Genomic DNA, 24,503 nt, shown 5'->3' on the forward strand with positions numbered 1-24,503 from the left:
CACACCTCCAAAAAGACTGCAAGTAATAAAAAATGTCAGATGCAGTCAAGAGGCCCTAAATATAACATATGGCATGGGAAATATAAATGGTGCTTTATAGACTATAATTAAAATTGATGTTCATTATCATGACATCTTACAGGAAAATGTATTGCTGTCGACTTAGGAGAAACGAGCTGCTAGAGAATTGTTCTTTTTCTTTATACAAAAGGTATTCTACGCACTCAGCACAATTCAGAATTGCTAATACCTGTTGAAAATTCTCACCTGTAGCTAGGTACCTGTAGCATTTATTTCTGTCCTTGTAAGATTGTACTGGTCATGGATTTATGTAGGGATGTAGCTTTGGCTTCCAAGAAAGATGGATCTCAGTGACACATAATCAAGAGCATAACAGTGATTTTGTGATTACTGTTAACACTGAGATTCTAAATGGAGCAAAACAGATCACATTTTCTAAGACTTAATCTACAAGGTACAACTGATTTTTCCACTCATTCTCTTAGTGGATCTATAGCTACCTGAATTACTTCAGTATCATTTAAAGTCTTAAGCCACTTAACACGGAGTTATCATATTTGTCTATAATAGGGTAGAAATAGTTTATGTTTCAGGAAATGTCAGACCTGCTCACAGGCAGTTGTGGTTTGTGTGTGCTAAATCCAGGGCATTTGTGAGTCATCAAACTTACTGTACAATATGCACAGTAAGTCCCAGGCTTGGTTGAAATAAACTACAGACTTGGCTTAAATTATACGACAAGTCTCAGACTTGTTTTAAATTATACAAATGTGCGTGGTGTGCAGAAAAATCATCATTCAAAAATACAGGATTCACCTGGCCATGCAATTGTAGTATAATCCCAGGTAAGCCTGTCAGAATTCCCTAATTTTAACCCATACAAATTATCTATGCAGAACTAAAATAAATTTCTAAGCAAGTACAGGCATATATATATGTATGTATGCATGTATGTATGTAAGTATACACACAGTATAGCTAAGGGACAGAATTTCAAAGGTGTGTGGAAAGATACGTGGGATGAGCGTCACTCCTTTGAGGGTACCTGGTCACGGACCCTTTCCAGTGCAACAGGGACAGGAAAAGGAGGAAGCCGTGAACAAGACCACGCAGGGACACAACCTGCCTGGCACGGTGAGGGAGGCAGTGACGAGAACGAAACCTGGTCAGTCACATCAGTTGATAAGAGCACGAGAAAGTTTACTCCAGGGAGGTTATCTGACTGGGGACCTGTCAGTTGGGAAACGAGGGGGAAAAAGGGGAAACCAGAAATAAAATACACCGAGACGCAGACCTGACAAAACAAACACGGAGGCAATGGCACAAAACAAACCTCGCCACCCCCACGGACTGATGGGCTGTCAGGAAACCCCAGGTGCCGCTTCCAGGAAGATCAGCCTGGACTTTGCAAGGGACAATCCTGCACGCTGGAGGGCTCCGGGCTGCCGGGGGGGCAGGAGCCGGCAGAGCTGTACAGACCCCTGGGGTGGGGGATGCGCAGGGGGGAACAAAGGGGGCAGACAGAAAGGGGTGTAAGCGGGTCCAGTCAGCTGTAAAGCGGGGCTGAGCCCTGTGCCTGCTCACTGCAGGTGTCACCGCAGCTTCTTCTGCCTCCTCACAAACCTTTCCCTAAGCACCTCTGCGTACGCTCGCTCCGTCCCCTGGCACGGGGGCTCGGTGCCAGCGACCGGCGAGACCCGCGTGTGTGTGTGAGGGGAACCTGGTGCAGCTCCTGGGGTCACACTGGGGGGTGGGAGCCCCTGGCCTGTCACACCAGCGACTGGAGCCAGTGGGGGTCTCAAACCCCCCGCCACTGGGGCGGGACCAGCGTCTGTTCCCAAAACCAGCTGTCAGGGGGCCGCGTGCGCCAGGTGGGCACGGAGCTCAGCGCCACTGGAGCGGGACCCCGGGTCACGGCCCGGGTGCCTGGTGCCGGCTGCGGGGGCAGTTTGCATCTTCCCCAGCTCTGGTGAGCCTGAGCTGTGTGTGCGCCTCCACCAGTGAACTCTAAGCTGGACTAGCCGGTGGCTGGGGGGGCCAGGGCCTGGGCCAGGGTCCGCCGGGGGGACTTGTGGATGTGGAGTGCATGAGGGATGAGTGTGTGAGCGCTGCGTGTCTGCAGCGAGCACCGAACTGGAGCAGCCAACAAGTCAGGGACCCTGTGGGGCAGGCAAGGGGCCCCAGGATCCAGGCAGGGGTGCTGGGTGGGCAGAGGGGGCACACTGGTGACCAAGAAATCCACAAACAGGTCTGTGCTTGTGAACCTGGGGTGGGGGTGGGTGCCTGTACCAGTGACCTTCTGGCTCTGCCCACTGAAGGAGACAAGGGGCTTGGCTGTCTGGGTTGTCTTGTATGTGAGCCCTGTGTGCTAGAGCTGCTGGAGGCCGCGCCTGTCTGTGGCAGCCTGTGTGACTAGCCATGTCGGTGTCGCGGGGGTGTGTGTGTCTGGGATGTGTGTGCAGCCTTGGCACTGGTTGAACCTGCAAGCAGGAAAGCATCAGCCATGTCCCTCTGTCTGAGCTGAGGCTCTGGGTCCCTGGTGGGGCACCAGGCTGGGCTCCAAGGGGCCCAGGCAGGAGAGGTGCTGGCCCAGAGTGGCTGGAGGAGGTGGCCGAGCTTCCTCCATCATTTAACAGTATGCAGGCAGAGAAGTATTCAAAAATTTATGCGTATAGTTTTCAGAAGCACCTGTTCAACTCAGTGGCTTCCTAGCTGCTGCATCCCACTTTCTGTAGCCTCCAAGGCTTCATCCTAGGGGTTCAGCAGCGTGACTCAATGCCTAGCAATGACCAACTGTGCAGATGCATAACCCTGGCTCAGACTTCTGAAAAAAATCCTAAATTATGAGAGCTTTTACAAAGCCTGTAGCATGGAGCCATGAAAGACAAAATAAGGTGAAATACAAATTTAAAGTTCAAGGATTCAGGAGGAAAAACAATGACGTGAAGAGATAGAACATTCTGACAGAGTCTGAAGATGGCAACAGCAAAATGAAGCATGAACGTGAAGCAACATGACACTACATGAACATTCCCAGCAGCAGCAGAATCTGACCCTTCACCACATGAACACCTGGCCAGCAAAGACTCTGTCTTACGTTGGGAATGATAAGCGTATAGTGGTTTGTCTAGTAACTTGTTAATCCTAACTGCCTTTGATATGTCAGACAATAAATAATTGCTTTGCACTTTTGAGCTGAATATATTCTGCCTACAAGATACTCTCTGGGCATGGTGAAAGGTGCTTGAACAGAGGGAAAGACAGTAACAGTGCCTAAATTTGTGAAGTGGTTTTGAAGAAAAAGTGTTTTCGGGAACCAGACTTCTACGTATTTCTCAATGTACTCTCACTGGCAAAAATGTTCAAATCAATGACCTTTGTGAGAGTGACATTTCATGCATTTTAATTAGGTTGGTCTGACTTGCAAGTGCGCTGGCTTATTCTCTGACCTCTGAGATGTGTAGGTGTTACAGAATTTAAGAAAACATGACCAGTTGTATTTAGTTGCTGAATCAAAGCTGTGAATGCTTGGAAGGGATCTAAACTGAAACAGACAAATCTTTTTCAGTGCTCCCTTTCTGAATTGGGAGTTTGTATTCCTAACAGCTCACCAAGTTAGTTGAATTTAAACTGACTTTAGAGCTTTGTTAGCCCTATATCTGAAATGTGAGCTTATTTCAACTTGAAATGGAAGGCTGTATCTTCCTGTAATTCTCCGCAACTAAACTGAATTTTGTCAGGACACCCATACTGAGGAAGACAGGGAATACAAAAGATGCTACTGAATGAAGATTTTGGACTTTTCTGTGAAACTGTTTTTTTAAACATAGAGTTTCTCTGACAAAATATATATATGTATGTATATAAACATTTAATGTGGTATAAAAGTTTAATCAAGATATTATGATTTTACAGTATATGAGCCCACACTGGCACAGCAGTGTCTTCTCTGATGTAGTTTTAATAACACTGACAATCTGAGTGCACAAAGAAATGAAAGTCACAGCATAATACGCAGTCTGAATTTATGTAAACAAAAAAACTGTGTATATGTATAAAGACATACACATGATAAGTAATTTTGTAAGTAAACCTATTAATGTGCGTTTAAGGAACATCGTATTTTTCTGTGTGGCTGAAATGACAAGTGATCACAGTGTTAAGGCTGTTACTGTATTAATAAATAGCATAGTCTTGCTCAGTCAGAACTGGTGCTGTGTATTGGACTTGCATTTTAGTTCTAAGATGGGGAGTAAAGTAACTTTCTTGGTTTGAAACAGTGTTAGAGTACAAACTGTTGTGTCAATGTGACTGGATATCTTGTCAGTAATTCATTAATTTTCAGACTCTGGGACTACACTGAATATGAATGTGTTTTTTTTAAAAGTGATGGTATTTTGTAACCACATTGAAGGAGCTAATTAAACTTAAATCTCAAGTTTAAAAACCCTGATAAAGGAAAGCTACTCATAAGTCTCCTTAGTAATGGACCAAGAAATATTAATCTTTCTTCGGACTATAAAGGCAATTGTGTGTACTTCTGATACTGACTATCCTCATTTATAACAAGGATGACATATATGTCCTTAAACACTCTCTAAATTTAGCCTAATGAAGTAGACTTGCTCGTATTTGGCCACTAAATATTACTTGGTTTTGGTACACCTAGTCTAAGAAATTTCATTGGAAGAGACTGAGGTTAAACACCCATGAGCTCCAGGTTTGGGTAACGTATTTGTTCTCAAGAAAGCTGCAAATCCCACAATTGACTTCAGTGTGTTTTCAGCATTGTTAAGAAACTTGGATATGTATCTAACATTCAGAACACAGGTAATCCCACTTGTTCAGTGGAATTCCTTTTGCTCCATATTATACAAGGTGGATGAGGAATGTTTTTAACTACCCTACTGGTATGGAACTTGATTCTACAATAAACAATCACGCTGAGTGCTACTGACACACATGAGCAAACTAGTGTGTTCAGCATTTCTTGCATTATTAATAGAACATTTACTGAAGCATTCAAAGATCTTCAGCAATTTGTTAACTCCAACAGGTTCTGAACTACACCTGTTAAAAGATATCTATGTAGTATATTTCAAAAGCAGTCATTGGTAGTCATGTTGATATAAAGCAGGCTTCTATAGCTCTGTGTTAGCAAGAGAATAATAAGCTTTTACTATTTCTTTTAAACAGTTAAGAAAATGATACCAGAAAGTATACTCCTAACATTTTTACACAGTCATGAAACAAAATGATGAAAACTATTCTTGAACAAACCCACTAGTGATTAATCCTTTTTAATACAATTTTATATATAGACGTGAGCTGGCTTTGAATCTTTATAAATCACAAATAATTCTGCTGAAACTGGTGCATTTACATGAGAGTAACCTGTCTTGAGAACAGAATGCCTTTGTTTCCAGTAGGCATGGTTAGAATACTCAGTTTTACCTGGTGGAAACAGATCTTGCAAGCATAAATGCTTTTGCCTTCTACTTTATAAAGTGACAAAGATATTTCATAAGCACTAAGGAGCATTTTTGGTTTTCTGTTGAGAAAGGAACAGACCTATCAGACATAGAGATGGCACAGAGACTCTTTTCTTCAATAAAATAGTTGTATTGAGGTTACAAGAAATCATGTCTTCTATTACAAAGAAATACTAGAATAATTTTGCATTTTCATTAAAATCTCACAGTAATAAGTGAAAGCACCTTCATTGCTTGAAATACTTGTCTGTCTTTGTCTCCCATTAAGTTTATCTGCTTAAACAAAAATTCTCTTAGAAAAGCAGGACTGAAATTGAATGTCAACTACAAAGAAAACAGAAACATAAACTTAGTTTTGAATTGGCCTAGCTTTGCAAGTTCTAGGTTAGCCTTCATTAATTGTATATGCACTGTTGCAGTACTAGGACTGTAATTCATTAAAGTATGTCTGAAAATTCTAAAAAGTGTGAAATCGAGTTTGGCACTGGAGACTTGAATTAACCTCTTGGTACTGAATGAGAAATTATAGGACACATGCTTCGAACAGCCTTGAAAATGGCAATCAGCTTTTTGATTTAATAGACTATAAAAATTCAGCAGATTAGATATTAATAGAAGGGTAATGCAGTTAAAACAGCAAGCTAGGAAAATTATCTTCTCTGTAACATGTCAAGTTCAGCAATAATAACGTGACTGTGATCAAAAATGAGGTGAAGTAAGAGCCACGGTGGGTGCCCAAGGTGGAGCTGTGGTGAGTCGGAGCTGAGCTGCTGCTCAAGATCCTGACATGGACACTAGTGAAGACTGTCGCATTTTCTCCTGGTTCTACTCATTGGAGTGGTGATGGGAGTGGGTTTCAGAAAACAGTATGTGTGCGTGCAAGGCTGTGAGAGTGGGTGAAAAGGTTTCACTGGCAGCATCTCTCTCACAGTACGGTAAGTCACTTATTTGTGAGATTAACCATTTATTAACAATTTGTGAGACAATTACGGTAGAAGCCAATTTCAATGGAGAATTTCAAGGCAGCTTTAGTACACACACCTTGATAAGTAGTTAAAACCAGTCTTGTGATTTTCTGTGTTATGTTCTTTCCTCATTCATGGTTGGTTTGGGTGAATCACAGGGCTAGAACTACATACTATCTCTTCTTATTCCATGACTGACTAATGTAGTCAAAAAACAGTCACCACTGTTTGTATTCTCTCTGACAAAGAAATTGAGGTTTGCCTTAGACCTTAGCAGCTGTTGCAAAACCCCCCGTTATTTCCTTATTTGCAAACTGTAAAAAGGTGAATTGATTCCCTCTCCTGCTGGCCTCCTGCTACCTCTGCCTATAGCTGCTTGATTCCTGACATTTCTTGGATCTGACAAGGGGACAATGAAGTGCAACAAGAAAATATTCTGCAAGTATACAGGCACCAAAAGGGAGGCTAGGGAAAATGCGGGCCCATCGCTACATGGGGCAGGAGCCCTGGTGACAAAGGATGTGGAATGTGGAAAAGGCCAAGGTACTCAATGTGTTCTTCACCTTGTCTTTACTGGTAGACCAGCCTTCAAGAATCACAGTGTTATTCTGTGACTTTTTGACAGTAAATTTAAGTACATATTTCTACTGTTCATGCTTTTATGGAAATGAGCAGCTTCTCTGGATATTGACTGTATTTCCCTATCTTTCTCCCTCCTCTTTCTTCCTTCCTTCCATCCCTTTTCACCCTCCCTCCCTCCCTTCTTCCCTCCCTGCCCACCCACTTTCCTGCCAGCCTTTTGTCCCTCCCTCCTTTTCTTTTCCACTTTCACAAAATAATTTCATTATGCCCTTTGACCTCCAGTAAATTCACAAAGCACATTCTGTTTCATGACTGAATATAGTATTTTCCACAACAGGACTTTTAATGAGGGCAACTTCAAGTTTGCTACTTCTAATCCCAGAAATCTAAGAGATCATGAAATTTGAAATTTTAGTCTGCAATATACTTTCTTGCACAATAAAATATGTTTCCTATTTTGCCTTCTCTACCCAATAACTGTTCTTGTACCTCGGTCTTCTGATTTCACACCCTTGGTCTGCTTCAGCTTTGCAGTGGGTTATATTAAAGCCAAGGGAACTGAAAGGGTAACGATGGCCCTTTACCTTTTTTAAGGCTCAACAATACAACAGGCAGAGCATCCCTAAGAATTGTTGAACACCCCCTGCTGCTTGTAAATTCAGCTACTGCTAAGTTTAAAACACCATTGACTCCTAAGGAGGCAACTGTATTATGATGTGGCTAACACTATCTCATTTGATTTCCTTCTGAAACAGCTGTTCCAGCTGTACACAAGATGCAAACCATGGGTAAGAAACAGTGCTGCTTTTCAGATTTGATCTCTCTCTTTCTAGAAGAAATAAACCAGAAATAACTAACCCAAAATACCAAAGTAAAATGTGCCAGATACACAGCTGGGCTCAGCCACTAGAGATTTCTGCAGAATACACTTTATTGACACTACCTGGCCATGTGCTTGTAATCAGTTAGTCTTCTGCTATATCCTTCAACTAAGAAAATATTCTTCCTTTCCATTCTCATAACATTTCTGCAGAGCTTTTAGTTAAAAGGAGGTAAGCAACATGCTATATAATACAATGGTCATGGGCCTGAGAAGATGACCTGTAAGAAGAGATTACTGTACAAGGATGCAACTAGAAACTGAAACAGATGGCAGGGTCCCCTCTGATTTCTAAGTGAGAAATTAAGGTCCACAGCTGAAATAATTTTGGACTGGTAGGTTGCTGTTGGAAGGCCCTGGCTTGGTCACGCATTATTATGGGCTCTGAGACTGGGTTTGAGCTTTCTGGTGATATTAGAAACAATGAAACATAGTCTGTATGGCCAGAAAAAGACAAGAACTGCTAGGCCCTGTGTGATCCCAAGTGTGCATTGTGGGCACTAAAGGAACACTTCAGCACTAATTCTTGGAGACCACTTTCATCATACTATTACAAGAGAGGGAAATGCTATATTTTCTTTTAAAAAGAGGAGGGGGAACTGTAATGGAATGGCTCATATATACTTGGATTCTTGGACAGGACAAGAAGAACACGAGGGACTTAAGTGTAGGGTCCAGACCAAACAGTGTCTTCAAAAATATACACCTCCATGGCCCCTCTTTCAAAGCTGATTTTTTTCCCCCCATACTTTCTCAGAAAAGCTTAAGGAACTCCTTTTCTGTGCACAACGGCTAGGAAAGGTGGTAATGCTGCTTTTTAAACAATAATTCACTCTGGGAAGAAAAGATCCAGGTACAACGCAGTCCTCAATACATGCAAACTTCCAAAAGCATGTCTTGACTTCAAAACAGGATATTTTAAGTGAGGGAGAATAGTATTCTTACCTTGTCTATTGTGTCTCTGTCTAAAATTTTAGCTAAACATTTTATTCCCACCTTAATTTCCTTGCATATGTTTTGTTACTGAAATATTCTCTTCATTTTGGAAAGCAAAGACATTGAGATTTTATTTATGGTCACCTAACATTTCACACTCAAAATACAAAGCAAAATTATCTTTAGTTTCTTCACCTAACAGAGTTTTCAGAAAAGAAAACTTGGCAGTGAGTGCTTCTTCAACTAAGTCTGTCTTATTTCCAATTCTGTTTTCTAAATCTCAAAATTGTTGATGAACTAAAATGAAGATAAAGATTTTCTACTCTGGATTTTCAAATTTAGTTTCTATTTTTAGAAATATACAGATTGAAAAAGACAAAATATTAGATACCTTTTAAAATTTGGATTTTTTTGAGATAGGTTTTTCACAACTGGGACCTGAAAAACCTGTCTTATAAGAAATTAATAAAGCCATCATCCTTCATCTTTCTACAGCTCTTAAATGTCAGTTTAAAACTGAAATACTAAGAATGAGATAGTGCCCATCCTCTCACAGTCACTGTGAAGGGAGAAAGTTGTCTCAGCTCCCATGCAACAGCTTTGAAAGCATTAGTATGCCAAGAGACTCCATGGAGCCAGTCAGTACTTGTTCGGGAACACAGGAGTGAGCCAGGTAGGCTGTGACTAGTCAGCAATTGCTCCAAGCTGGCATGGTGAAGACACCTTTATGGCCATTAACTCATCCACTTAGCGGGCAATCTCCTCTTTCCTTCCTTGAGATGAGTGCTTCTTGTTTCTGTTGTTTAGAGGTTATTCCCAAAGAAGAAAGAAAATTATGGAAAGGACAATCCCATTTTATCCTAAACTCTAGATCAAAATAGAGCTGGCATTAAAGCTAGCGAGCAAGACAGCAGGGCAGCAGGATTCTCTGTGGAATTAGAGACAGGAGCAACCAGTTTCATCATTCACCCCCTTTAGCTGTTCATCACTTCATCTGTCAATGGACTGAATTTTGTTGCAGTCAGAAAGGTTGAGGCAAAATTATTTTGAAAGATTAGGTTCAATACTTTTTTAACTTCAAGTATTTCTCTGCTCTGCCTGTACCAGTAAGGGCACAAGCCTTCATCTTTTGGAATCAGGCTGAGGGTGAAGCTCTGGAAGGCATGTGAGTCAGTCCTTCCAAGCTCATGTTTGGCGTGGAAGTAGAACAATTACAAAGGTGCTCATCTACACAATTTCTTGCACTCCCCTCTGAGGACTTCACTGCTTTTCACAGACTGTGGCTGGAAAAAAGTCACTACAGCAACTTCTATGTGAAGTGCTCACTAGTAAGGAACCTTTCTTTTAGCATTGCCACGATGACACAATATGATCTGGCCCATGATGTCAGCAGGAAGAAACATACCCTTTCAGAAAAATACCAGTTTTCTTGACACTAAAATGTTGTTCATTAGAACAACCCTACACTGCCAGAGGATAATGTTAAGGTATCATTATCTTAAGACTCTGCTTTGAGATATTGCTGTTATTCTTTATCTAAGCATAAATGGGGTTTGATCCTATTTATATTATTAATGCCAACCAAAAGTTATTTCTTCAATGGGGCCAAAATATTATGGTCAATGTCTTGAATTTTTAGTATTAAATTTAAAAAAGGAATTGAATGCATTTAACTACACCGAGATCTTCAGCTGAGATAAATTAATGTTCTGCACAGTTGAAATTGGTAGGAGAAGATGGCTCAGAGCCATATTTCTGCTCTCCCACTCCTAAATTGGCTAGAAACCAAAAAAGCCCCCATGACTATATTAGAACTGCCTTGTTACTAGCCTAAGTATTTAGTCCGAACGGGAGCACTGTGCAGGATCAAAATGTGGTGAAGGGGAATACTCCCTGCTTTAACTGAGAGGTGCCTTTATAGCCCTTGGGGGTCTGATACACCCACAATGAAAGATTTTTCAGTGAGATGACGGGACAGCTTTCTGACTGCCTTGTCAGCAGTGCCAAGCACCTAGAGCATGGGCCACTGCTCTGATCTCTATAGCTCACCTGTACTACTTGCACACACCAGCTATCACAATTTTTCCTGTTCAAAGTTATGTGACATGGGCATGTGACACATCAATCAGTAAGGCTGAAAGGTATGTCATAAGCTGCTTCTTCAGCTAGCTATCTGACACCAGGCCAGACCTCCTGTGATTTCAGTTAAGCCTAAGAAGCACATCACATAGCAGCGCTATTTGTCTCTTGGGTAAACATCACCCACCCATTAATTCATAAATAGTGTTCTGAGGTTCTGAGCAATTTAGCACCACCAAATAATAATCTTCTACCGCACCTTTCACCAATACATCACAGAATTCAACAGTATGAATGGGAAAGCTCAGAGGGATTAAATTATATCTCCAAGAAGATCCAGTGTAATAGCCAGGAACAAAACTTATGTTTACTGAATAAATCCAGTCCACCGTTCTGTGTTACGCACACTCTTGCTCTGCTTCTGTTCATTTGTACTTTGATAACTTATTAAAGAGAAACATCTCTTCCTACTCATGAATCACAAACAGGAGCTCATGATTTCAATAGAATTTATAATCTCTTCTCCCTTAAGTAGTGGTATGGCTGGATTTCATGCAGATAGGACATGGCAATCTCCCCACTTCTGATAACAGACCTGTTACTTTCACAGACCTGGATCTCATGATACTGTGCCAATTATATTCATCTGTATGAGGAAGCATGCCTATTATGCCTGTTACCCGAAATCATCAAAAGAATTTTTTTTCTAATCAAAATCCAAGCTTTGTGTAATAGGACATTCAGTGAGGATTCGATTTTGCTACAATTAATAAATTACTGATCTCTCTATTCTTAGCCATGAAACAAACATCTTTTCTTTCTACAGACGCTGCACAGTCTTGAGTATAAGGATTGCCTTTTATGAACATTGTATGCATTGTACAAAACCAGCCAGTTTTAGGTTCTAGAATTGTTTCAGTCAGTGAGAAATCTGTTAGGTGTAGATGTATGTCTCTGTTGGGTATGCACATAAACCCTGGCACTTTGTGCTATTGCAGCACTTTGTGCTTATTGTAGCTTTTCAGTACTTAAGGGGGTCTTAGGAGAAAGATGGGGACAAACTTTCTAGGCAGGCTTGTTGTGATAGGACAAGGAGTAATGGTTTTAAGCTAAAAGAGGGTAGATTTAGACTAGATATAAGGAAGAATTTTTTTTACAATGAGGGCAGTGAAACACTGGAACATGTTGCCCAAAGAGGTGATAACAGATGCCTCATCCCTGGAAACATTCAAGGTCAGGTTGGACGGGGCTCTGAGCAACCTGATCTAGTTGAAGATGTCTCTGCTCATTGCAGGGGGGGTGGACTAAATGGCTTTTAAAGGTTCCTTCCAACCCAAACTAAGCTATGATTCTGTGATTCTGTTTTCTTCACCTGGCATAGGTTCATGAGCTATATTCAGGCACACTTCTGAAATCTCACTTCTTTCAATTTCCTTCCCATCTCTGATATCAGTCCTACTATTAATATGGCTTCCACTTAATATATTTAAAATAAAAAGACACAGAAACCAAAATTTACAGCAGGTCAGCACTATTAATTTTACAGAATCTTCATGCATATGTTCTACAAAGAACACTTTAACTTAATTTTCTGTCTGAGTGTCTTTAATTATGTGCAGAGAACTCACTTCCAGATCTGTTATCTATGCAGACAGTCCTGTTTTATTTAGGCAAGTCTTCTTTCATGACTAAAGATACAGAGGTTCATTTTTATATCTCGAGGAGAGATTCCACAGCTTTTGTTCCCATGGAACTTCTTTTAAAGTTCATGGGATGGCCAAGGGGAATAAAGATTTTCTGAATCTTTTTTATTTGTTTTCCCCTGTGCACTCCAAACAAGGGTCTGAAACCATTCTAGCAATCTTCCTGTTTGTGGGAACCCTATGGCCTCCAGTGAGGCTCTAAATAGAAAAGACTTACTGTTTTATTTCCCTTGACTTTTATTTTTATACAAAGCACTGTATACCCTCAGACTGCTATGAACACATACAAAAAACCCACTGGTTCCACTTAAACTCTGGCAGACAGACTGGTATCAGGCTGTTATCAGTACAATAAAATTACAGAACTATTCTGACCCTGATCCAAGATCCAACAACATCTGTGTCAACGCTTCTACTCACTTAATTATATTTTGTCTCAAGATATAAGGCTATGGGGATACTGGCAATATAAATATCTGTACAATCTGGTACCATGCGAGCACACTTCTGTAAGTTTCCTGGTAAAACAAGGTGTCTTCCTTGACTGGAAAGTAATTACTAGTAAGCTATTGCTTTTCTACTGTCTTGTATTCTTGTTTGAAGTAACAGTGAGTATTGTCTCATTGTAGATTTGGTTTTCTCTTGTTTGTATTTGTTGTCATTATTTCTTTAAACTCTTCAGACTAATGAGCTAGCGCTATGGTCATCAGAGGGAATAAAAAGTTTTTCATACAGTGCCCATGTTCTTTGTCTTAAAGTATTTTTTTAACACCCTACTACTGTTCTATAAAACAGTGTACTTGCCATATTTGACCGAAAGTTTAATTAATGCTCTTAGCTGTGGCAGATTAAAAAAAAAAAATACTATGAAACTGTAATATAAGTAACTGGCTCAAATAAATCTGTGTAAGAACCAGGTTTCTGGAACGCTTTGAAAATGGGGCATTTTGACCATTTGTTAAATGGTTAAATGGTTAAATTTAACTCTTCGTCTCTCATTATAGCTGAAATATTTCACATCATGCCTATCATCATGGCATCAAAGTACTTCAGAAATTTAGTATCAAATCATGTGTGTTACTGGTACCCCATTCGTTTCAAATGAAGCAAATTTATACCAATTCCTGATTTTCTCTGACACTGTGATAAGTCCAAAAGTGTGACACTTTGTGCTGTATTCCTTTTGTCACAGAACATTTCCAAACTTCAGGAGAAAGTTAGAGAAATACAGGTTTGAAGGTCAAACTGGTATCCTATGACTTTGCCAAATATAGATGCTTGACGAGTAGAAGGGCTTCAAAGGTCTTGGCATATTTTGCTTGGTGCACTTGTAAGTCTGCATGTATGCAGACTACTTCTCTCAGTACAGAACAGATCTTAACATCACAAATATGAAAATTAATAAAATAGAAAATATCTTGGCAGGTGTTATGAATGTGTCTGTTCCAATTTTCTTGAGGTAAAAGCACAGCAGGATATGCCTAATCTGCAATATTTTCACTCTCATTTCACAAATCTGTCACTGATGGATACTCTGAGGAGAGGAAGCATAGCATTTCAACACTCTGCTAGCCTGTATGCAGCACTGGAATGAAACTGTCGTTGTTAAGAAAGCCTTCTCCATAAAATGACATTGCAGTTGTGTGCAGCACTGCACAAGCAGAAAGGCAAAGGTGGTTAAACAACAAAAATGTACTAATAGTGAATTGAAATAGAAAAGGAATATTTTAAGAGCTCCTCTCATCTATTTTCCCTGTCTAAATTCCAGTTGAAAAACTGGTTTGAAATGAACTGGCTGTGCTTTTACATTTCTCCTTGCAATACTGCCCAGGATCCTGGGACTTTTAATGCAATATGTGCTGTCAGTACTATGACAGTTTACAGATGTGCAGCCAGACTTCTTGCTATTTATAGATGCCTCTTCTATAAACAGCACTTTATGGGGTTGTAATGCAGTAGCAGGGATGTTCCTTACAAGACATTCATTTAAGAAAATTCTGCTCTTCACCTCGCATGGCAAAGCAGATACATTTATGAAGGTCAAGCAGAGAGAGCACTATTAGGAAGAGAAATAAGGAAGTCATGAGGGAGCAGGACACCTGCTGGGAGGACTATTTGAAAGGAGGAGACGTTTGGCAGAGACATTGAAAGAATAAAGAGGGGAACAATCATGTGCTCACTCACACTGAAGCAGTGCTTTTTTTCTTTATTACCTCCACAGGGCAACTGGGCAGGAGGGTCGGTGCCGCCCGTGAACGTAAGGGCAAAGCTGTTGAAGTTGGTCGAGGTGCTTTGCCCTTGGGGTCTGTACATGGCTGTGCTGCATGTCGCTTAACCATGTGCTAAGCGTTCAGCCAGAGCGCTAGGCACAGGGTATTAATAGAAACGGGGAGTTTGGCGCACACTCACACTTTTTGCCTGTCTCCTTCTCACATGCTGCCAGAGAAGCTGGGACTGCATCCTGCATCGTTTTGCTTTCCCAGATCTGAGACTTCGCACACTGCTGTATCCCTTGAGAAGTGTCAGTGAGGTCAAGACAGCCCTATTCAAGTAAACAAGGGCTGCTCAACCCCAGTGTTGAGGAAACCGAAGGTAACGGGGAGGGGGGTGCGGGGTGGGTTTTCTTGCAGAAAGCGTGAGAGCTCGCAGGGTACCCGTTCGGCCCGCAGGCAATGCAAAGCTATTCTCGGCTCGGCTCAGGCCAGCCGGGCACAGGGCGGGATGCTCCTCCTGCCCTCCGCCCCCTCCTCGGGCAGGTTTACACCGGAGAGACACGGAGACCCCGGCGTCCCCCGACCGCCGGCCCCGGCCCCGCGGCTGGGCCCGGCGCGACGCCCGGAGCTGGCCAAGGTGCTGCCGGCCAGGGACCCCCGGTGCCCGCCGCCTCCGCCCGCCGCCCGCCGCGCCCGGCCCCTTCCCGGCCGCCGCCCGCCCCCTCCTCCTGCGGCCCCCGGCCCCGCGCCCCGGCCCCCGCACGGAGCCTCGCCCCGGCCCAGCCCGCTCCGCTGCTCGGGCAGCCGGCGGAAAGCGGCGGCTTCCGGGAAACAGCCGGGGCGCCGGGAGGGTTCGGTGGGGCGCGAAGTTCTCCGCCCGGGGGGCGGCGGGCGGGGGGGCGCATGCAGGAAACCCCGGCGGCAGCGGCGGCAGGGGCCGGCCGGGGGTCCGGGGAAGTTTTCCTGGCACTTCCTGCTGCTTCTGCTGGGGGCTCGGGGCCGGGGGCTGGGGGAGCGCGGCCACCGGGCTCTGCCTCGCATCCTTACCTCGGTGCTGTCGGCAGCGTTCTCCGCCATTTTCCTCCTCAGGAGCAGGCAGCGGGAGGAGTGTTTCATTCCCATAAGAGCTAGCCAAGGGGTTGGGGCTTGGGGGTTGGTGGTTTGTTTTGTGTTTTCAAAGATCACCAAACACTGGCGTACGCCAAAGGATAAAGAGGAAAAAGAAGGGGGGCGGGGGGGGGAATTGGGGAAAGCAGCAAGAAATCAGTCAGCTTTGTCCTTTCTGCGTCGTCCACGGGAATGTTTGTCTCCTCTTAGCATCGGAGCTCCTCGGGCACTTTCAAGTCCTCTTTCTCCCCTCTCCTCCACCTCCAGCGAGCTCTTGGGATGGGCAGAGAGAGGCGGCACACACTCTTCACGTTAAACTAGAAGGCTGTCGGGCTGTGAGTCCTCCCCTTCAGAGAAAGCAGTCAGGCTAAACAGGAGAGAAGCACCGGCTAAACTGAACTTGGGCGTGCAGTGACCAGCTGGGCATCTTTGTGTCCTGTGGCTACTCTTCCAGAGGCAGAGGGAGCCAGAGACAAAGCAACAGGACAAGGAAATCATAGCCCTTTATTTTCCTTCTTTGGGCTTCTTGCTTTCTCTCTAGGTCCCAGGAAACTTCCTTTAAAGACGATCACACAATTTGCCACCCTTTTTCTATGAATGTCTTCTGAAACAGCAATCCCTCCTTCTCCTCCTCCTCCTCCTCCTTCCTCCCTCCCCCTTCCCTTCCCTTTCCCCTTCCCTTCCCTCTCCTTTCCTTTCCCCTTTCCCCTCCCCTCCCCTCTCCTCTCCTCTCCCTACCCCTTCTGCTCTTAGGCAGAGCTTGGTGCCCTTCTCTGGGAACTGCATTCGCATGTCTTTCACAGAAAAAAACACTATATCTAGCTCCCCCCACCCTTCGCCTACACCCTCTCACACACAAGCATGCATTCACACGTACACACACACAAGTTGTCTCCCTCTCACACAGACATGCACAATTTTTTTTTCTTCCCCATCCCTCCTCTTCTTTTGAATCAGCAACACTTGTCTTTGCAAGGACTCTCGACAAGGCTCTTAGAGAGCAACTGAAGAAGTCTGCTCCAGCTTCTTTCCTCCGAGTTAAGTAGCAAACCTGCTTTCTTAAGGTATCTTCACGTGTGTGTGCTCCCAGCTTCTGTTTCGCTTGAAGATTTTCAGCAGGATCCACACTTCGTCAGAGAGCCGTGAACTGTAGCAATACGGTCCCAATGCTGATGCAAGTCCTGATGAAAAAGGGGGTGAGGGGTGGGGGGGGAAGGTCAGAGGGAGAGGTCTGGCTGGGGAGGGAAGGAGCTAAAGGTGTTTTGAACTTCTTTTTAGCCTTTTCTTAGTGATATCTTCCTCTGTGGGAGAGCATTGCCACCTTCCCCACACATTTATCTTGCTTTCACTCCTCCGGGCATTTTCTAGCTCTGAGTTGTCAGCTGGGAGGATTAGGTTTACCTCACTCGTGTTGCTGTGGGTAAGGGCAGGAGAGGGGGCGTATTACATAATTAATCCTTCCAACTTCACTTTCCGCAGCTCCATTTCCAGCCCACTGTTCTCACGTTTCTGTTTTGTTTTTATATGGAGGAGGTGAGAAAATAATGCTGGGGTGTGTGGGTGTGTTGCTCGAAGGATTTCAAGGACCAGAACAGGATTGTTGCTCTCTGAAGAGTTTGAAATAATTTCCTCTGGGGGTGCCAATGGAGACCTGAAGAAGAGGTTTGAAAGATTACTTTCGATGCATATTTTAAGCACATAGCCAGCTCAGATGAGACATCAGTAACAGATTATGATATATCTGGGGGTTTGAATTTTTGTCCCCTGCAGCCTATTTTAATGCCTTTTAATTAGAGTTTATCCTCAGCTGACCTCTGGAATACTGACATACCATGAACTACTGCCCAAACAACAGGAGGTGCCTGGGCACATGGGAGCCTGAATTATCCCTGAGGTTGATGGAATGGAGATACAGAATGTGAATTAAAGAGCAGAGAGCAAAATTATTCTACCCCACAGGGATGAGGAGGTGGGACCAAGAACATTAAATAAGCAAATTTATTCTTTTTACTTGAATGACTCTCACAAATTTGTGTTCAGATACAGACAGGTATGCAATACATTTCAGGGGTCTGCAATCAATCACATAGAAGTAAGCAACCCAGGGAATCAGAAGGTGTGTGGTGTGCCGAAATGTGAGAGTATGCCATGTGTGCCATGATGGTACCCTGTGGAAACGTTTCAGAATGTGAGAGTATGTTACGGACACACATGCCATATAGCTCGAGACTGGACCTCCGTGAGATACTTTGCAGAGCCATTTGATCATTCAGTTTTTCACAAGCCTCTGATTTCCTGCTACTCCTTTCAGCTCACATTTATTCTAACACCTCAAGTTCTTTCATTGGCTCCACACCACTGCTAATTTTTTCAAAAATCATCCACACCTCCTTTGTTTATAAAGTAAAGTTTTATTTCACACCTTCTAGGAATGAGGCTCAGATAACGACAGAAGCGGGAGCAGGGCATTCCCTTTTTTCTTTGGGACATTCACAGAGCTCTTGAAGGTCTTAAAACCCTTCAAACATGAAAAACCCTATAGCCATTGCTGATAGAAGCTATTTTAGAGTATTCCAAAGATAACCTCACAGTCTTGGGCTGTGGAACTCTTTCTCATTAAGTACTTCGATTTCTAGGTGGAGGGATAAGGAAAAAAATCTGCAAATAAGAACGTAATGTCTCTGCAATCTTTGTCACGATGTTTTTCTCTGCTATGTCACGAATATCGGGTGGTTAGTGAGTGCATGAAGTTTTAGTCAGCATGCATTTGGGCTAACCCACATAGTTTTAGTGTGTCTTCTCTATTTTCAGGTAATACACACAGCTAAACTTAGACTAATTAAATATTTTAAACTTAACCAGTGTTCTATATGGAGAAAAAAGAATTAGATTTTTCAAAACTACTCCAGGACATATTTTCCAGTTTTCTCTGACAGCTGGGTCTGTATTTCTGGTGCAGCTCAATCACTCTTTAGTCAGCTAAATGAGGCATTGGATTTTCAAAAGCACTCAGCAACTGGCAAAACTGGCAGGCAGAGATTTAATATAGCCTTCCTTCTCCTGCTTCAGATACTGCATGACTTGTCCTGGCACCTATTCTTGTCCTCCTCCACCTCTTTATCAACATAGATGATACCTGACTGCTCATCCTTGAACACAGTGCTGATGCTTTACAGATACCAGGAAAACCTTTTAGTCTCATGGTTTTCTAGCATAAGGATGAATGTTTTGGACCTAAACTTCTTTGGAAATCTGCCAGCTGGATGGTGTCCTCACACTTTTATGTTCTATATGTGGTTGAGGAAACTGCTTTGAAAATACACACCGTTTGCTCTAATCTGTTTTATTCCAAATGGAAAAGTATTTGTCCTTCAGGTCTTTTTTTAACCAGTCATGAGCAGAAGTTATCTCTTACAAGAATTAATTAGCAATATCAGTTAAGAGGCTGAAAGCAGCATGTTTACACACACAGTTACCTGTGTGCACACACGGACACGTGTCCGGTCCATCAGCTTGAATATGGGCCTCAGTGCAAGTTGCTGTTGATACTGAAATTCACAGGTACACTAAACTTTCAGAATATGAGCTTTGAGAGGGGACAAACTTTGCCTTCAGGTCTGTGAATACAAATCCTGCTGACATCTATGGTTATCTAAGAGTGACAGTTGGCCATTGGAACTGAGTGCGAGAACGTATTTCTGAGCCCCTGTTTTGTTAGACCTCAACAAAAAAAAAAAAGTACTGTTATGAAGAAAATGTCATGATAGTAAAAGTGCATTTGTAACAAAGCCAGGAGATGTCAAAAGCATCTTCTGGATTTAAAGATAGCATGTGTAAGTAAATGTGAAGGTCACAAAGTATTAGAAATTGAGTGGGGTGGTGCTGTGGAGAAAATGGAAAGGGAAGCATTTGTGACTTCAGGTTTCCAATAATAGCAGCTGTGGTCGAGGCTGCTTTGCTCCTTGCTGAGTGTGGCAATAATACTGTGCTGGACCTCAGAAGATTCAGACTTATTGCCAGCTTTGTCATTAGCTTGGATGAAATCCAAATGTCTGCATTTGAGGTGAGATAATCCTGTGCATCGATACAGACTGAGAAACTGTGTAGCAGCCCCGATGGAAAGCGTCTGGGGTTACAAGGTGGGGGTGGAGCTAGGTTGAATATGACTCATCATGCTTTCTCACTGCATAAAAGGCAAACTGTATAATTATCTACATTAAATGGAAAGTGGCCAGTAGAGCGAGGGAAGTGTGATTCTCTTTCTACTTGGCACTGGTGAGACTGCATCTCTGATTCTGTGTCCAGTGCTAGATCCCCTGTTTCAAGAGGGAGCTGGGTACGTTGGAGATGGTTCAGTGAAAGACTACTACGGTGGTCTCTTAGGGCACTAACCTCTGGGGAGAGTTGGGCTTGTTGCATTTAGTGAAGGAGAGGTCAGCATGCATCCAGTAGTGGCTTATGACTAGCTTTAAGGATTGTAACTAAGATGAACCAAACTCCTCTTGATACAGTCAGATGATATGAAAAAGGCCAACAGCTGCAAGTTGTGGCTTGGGAAGTTCAGATTCAACATTAGCAAAAAAAGTGCCCCTCCACATAAAAAAGCCTAACCTTTCTTTGTGCTTTATACATCAAGGAAAGGCTTTTTTTGTTGTGGGGTTTTTTTTGTTTGTTTGTTTGTTTGTTTGTTTTTTCCCTCCAATTGCACCTCTATGCCTGAGGATAACATCAGTGAAATATGGGATCTGCTAAAAATAAAGCTAAGGACATCCATGCACTGGAGAACATCTTTTTCTTCTGATAAAAACTTTCTCCGAAAAATAATTTTTTGGAGAAGAAGATGTAATGAAGTTGCTCTTGTGATGCTTCCAATTGAAGTAGGTAAGAATTACTTCAAACACTGACAATTTGGCATCTTTTCAAGCAGGAGGCAATAGCAGTGCTCCAGTCAAACAATGGACAGGAAATGTAAGGATGAATAAGGACAGTAAGAGAAAACTTAAATAAGAAGGGAGGTCAGGTGTAGGACTGGCAGAGAATGTGGCGAAAATGTGTAGCAAAGTTCTACATAGGGGAACACAGGGAAGCCACAGCAGGCAAAGAAAAGCAGTGATGAAACGCTGAAGACAGGAGAAGGTAAAGTAGAACAGCACTTTGTGTCACAGATAAGATTCATATGGCCTGGATCAATGTTAAACTGTTGCTTATATTACACTGGAATGTTCTGTCATATAAAAGAGTCCTTCCATTGGGTGTTCCAAACCCTTCTGCTACCATCATTTCTGCAGCTTTGGCCATCTCTTCCCCCATCACTTATTCACAGATCATAAGGACAATTAGACCAGGAGATTTCACTTTCCTTAATACCTTGCATCTTGATGAAAGGAAGCAGATAGGGTGTAATCAGCCTGGAAAAGACTTCTCCCCTTCTGTTTGACCTCAGATTTCAGCAGACAGATCGGGTGTCAGGTGCCTTTCTTCCTTGTTTGCTTAGAAAAGTGGGGAAGGGCTTTAAACAGAGACTGGGAGCAACCACTGGGCTATAAATCCACTTCCTAGTTGGATGAGAAAATACTGCAGCAAAAATCTATTCCTGCTCCAAAATCTCCACCAAATTTTGGGTTTTATCTGATCAAAGGGAGACAAGGGGCAGGATCCTTTTGTAGTATCACATTGCATCATTTTTTCAAGTTAATAGCACTATATGAATCGATAGCAGCTGCAACTTTTGCCCTTTAAGTGAAAAACTGTCATAACTGATGTGCCAAGGCTAACTAGTTCTCATCGTTTTTCTTTTCTTGTGCAATGTTGAGAAATTTACTGGGTCTGAGTGGTTAGTTCTTTACCTGTTGTTGAAGGTAATATTGGTCAGAAAGTCACAGTGATTTCCTTTGCCTCAAAACATATGTTATATTTGGCAATCTCTCCAATCTCTTCATGCGTTTTCTATCCCCATTATATCTCTCACAAATGCCAGTAGTTCAAATATTTATCTTATTTCATCCAATTCACCCATGTTAATTCTGAAGATTATGAAGTGAGTTCTAATGATACTGTGGATTTAAATAACTTACCTATGCTGTTCCTTCCTGGTCTTTCAGCTTTCCTCATTAACTTTTTTTCCCCCATGTATCATCTTCTTCTTATCCTTCTTCATGAACACTAACACATTACAACCTTCTCCTGGGAATCACTGCAGTTTTCACCCATTGATGCTAAGTTTGAGTGAGAAAGGGTCTATCAGAAGCTAAACTGATCTGAGATACCCATGGCCACAAGCCAAGAATATATGTCCAAAGCTCAGATAATTCAGTGTTAAAATATAGAAACCTCGTCATGAACTGAACTCTTAGCTGTGTTTACAGATTATGAAACACCAGAGAACTGTCTTGCCCCTTGCAGATTCATCATGAGAGTTTTTATATTTTTCTAAGGTTGTAGACTTCTTGTATTTAAGAACAGAAACTTTATTTTGCAGTCAAAAATGCAAACATTTTAACCAAAATGTTCCTTCAGTTTTTTTTCATTGTGAGTGCTAAACTTTTTAAAAGTTGTAACTGGGTCAACTGTCAAAAAGTCCAATTCTGACAACTTCTATAAAGGCCACCAAAGTGGGTCTGCAATCCTCTGTGGATTAGAGGAGCTAAGCAGGCTATTGAGAATTGAGATTACATCAGTGGCAGAGATAAATGGGCATAATATCATGGTATATTAGGCACTGACCTGCATAAGTGATAATACAACATTGCTCAGTTCCCGCCTACCTTTTTGAACCATTACAAATCACATACACTCAGAACAGACAACAAAATACTGGTGAAGTTTGATAGCAAAGTCATCTTGAAGTTATGAGGAACCCAAGAAATATTATGCAAAATATATTCCCATATAATGTAAGAAAAATGTGGATATACTGGAGTGAGTCTACTGAAGGGCCACAAAAATTAATTAATTGGAGAGCTCTGTCATGTGAAGACAGTTTGAGAGTGCTTGATGGAGGCGGGGTAAAGAAGATGGAGCCAGACTCTTCTCGGTAGTATCCAGCAAAAGCACAAGAGGAAATAGGCACAAATTGAAATACAGGACATAGAAACATAAGAAAAAAAAAATCTTTGTTTACTGCGAGGGTGCCCAAAGTAGTTTCATAGTCTTCCTCCTTAGACATATCCAAAACCTGAGTATGAATGGGACCCAACAACTTGCTCTAGCTGGCAGTCCTTTGAGTGGGGGGTTGGACCAGATATGTCCAGAAGTCTTTTCCAACTTCAATGATTCTGTGATTCTGTGTGGTTCTGGAAGATCTATGAAAATCACTTAGACAGCTCTGTCAGGTCTGGAAAATAGCCCTCTGCCTTCTTGATTTCTGTTCCATATTACTCATGAAGCCTTGAAAAGAGATGATTATATATGTATACTCTAGTACCATATATATGTACATATATATATATATGTATATGTATACTCTCAGCTTATGCCAAGAGAAGTGGAAGACTGTTGCTTACATTCTGTTCTTGAGTGCTCAGAGGAGAGAAGGCATGTAATTTTATTTGAGGAGCTAAACGTCATTATAATGCCATCCCCCATAAGCTATCAATGGTTAGAGAATATTACATCTGGGCACACAGCTTATCAGAAAGTAAGCGAAGTAATACTCTCAGAATCATGAACCCATTTTTACTGAAATTAAATGCAAATTGCCAGCTTCCATCTTATCTTGTCACTTTCAGCTCTTTTATGATAGCTTTTAAGAAACTTTCCTTTCTCAGAAAAACTCTACCTTCTGCCTTATATTGCTTGCTGGAATCTGAGATGGAATTTCTATATTTAATTAAAAGAGAAATTTCTGTTTCACCTGCTCTACTTTTCTCTCCTGCTGGATTATAGCATGCTTAACAAGTCAGAGGGGAAGACCAGATAAGTAAAAATACACCCATTTATTCAAAGAAGATAATTTGCTTTGTGTCAAATCTTAGTTGTTTCTTTTCTTCTTAGGCTACAGTCTGCGCTTAAACTTTTAAATTGCTGTTTCACATAGGGTTGAAGGAATTCAACTACACCACAGATGAAGTTGTAACAATTGCGATTACTCCTCTCTTTTCTTTCTTTGCCCAATGGCAGGCACTCTGTCATCTTGGTTTCTGTGACTTTTTCACCTTTATCAAGGGATAGACTATTGATTTCATGCTAGATTGGAAAATGCTAGAGGTATTTATTTGCCTTCTTCAGCATAAGGCTTTGGGAGCACTCTTATAAATCATTTTAACTGGAAGATCTATGAAAATCACTTAGATGGCTCTGTGGTCTGGCAAATAGCCATCTGTCTTCTTGCTTTCTTTTCCATAACTGGCTTATACAGTAAGTCATGCTGCAATGTGTCTCACTTTTTTCTGTTGTGAACAATTTTCTTTAAACACATGTACGTGTGCTTGGCTGTCACTGCCGACAAGAAACCTACTGTAACTATGATAGTGGGTAGGCATTTTTTTTCTTCACAGTTTGGTATTTTCCTTCCTCTTCCATTAAGG

General features: G+C 42.2%; 1 protein-coding gene across 1 annotated transcript in view; it reads right to left on the reverse strand.

Annotated features, from left to right (window-relative positions):
- PRMT8 (protein arginine methyltransferase 8) overlaps positions 1-16,565 on the reverse strand; it is a 74,255-nt gene extending 57,690 nt beyond the window's left edge. The window contains exon 1 of the mRNA XM_056341394.1: positions 15,919-16,565. Within this exon, the coding sequence (XP_056197369.1) occupies positions 15,919-15,993 (75 nt within the window). The 5' untranslated portion in view covers positions 15,994-16,565. The remainder of the gene's footprint in view (positions 1-15,918) is intronic.
- Between the last annotated feature and the right edge of the window lie 7,938 nt (positions 16,566-24,503).

This window comes from Falco biarmicus, chromosome 5 (assembly GCF_023638135.1).
Source record: "Falco biarmicus isolate bFalBia1 chromosome 5, bFalBia1.pri, whole genome shotgun sequence".
Classification (NCBI taxonomy): domain Eukaryota; kingdom Metazoa; phylum Chordata; class Aves; order Falconiformes; family Falconidae; genus Falco; species Falco biarmicus.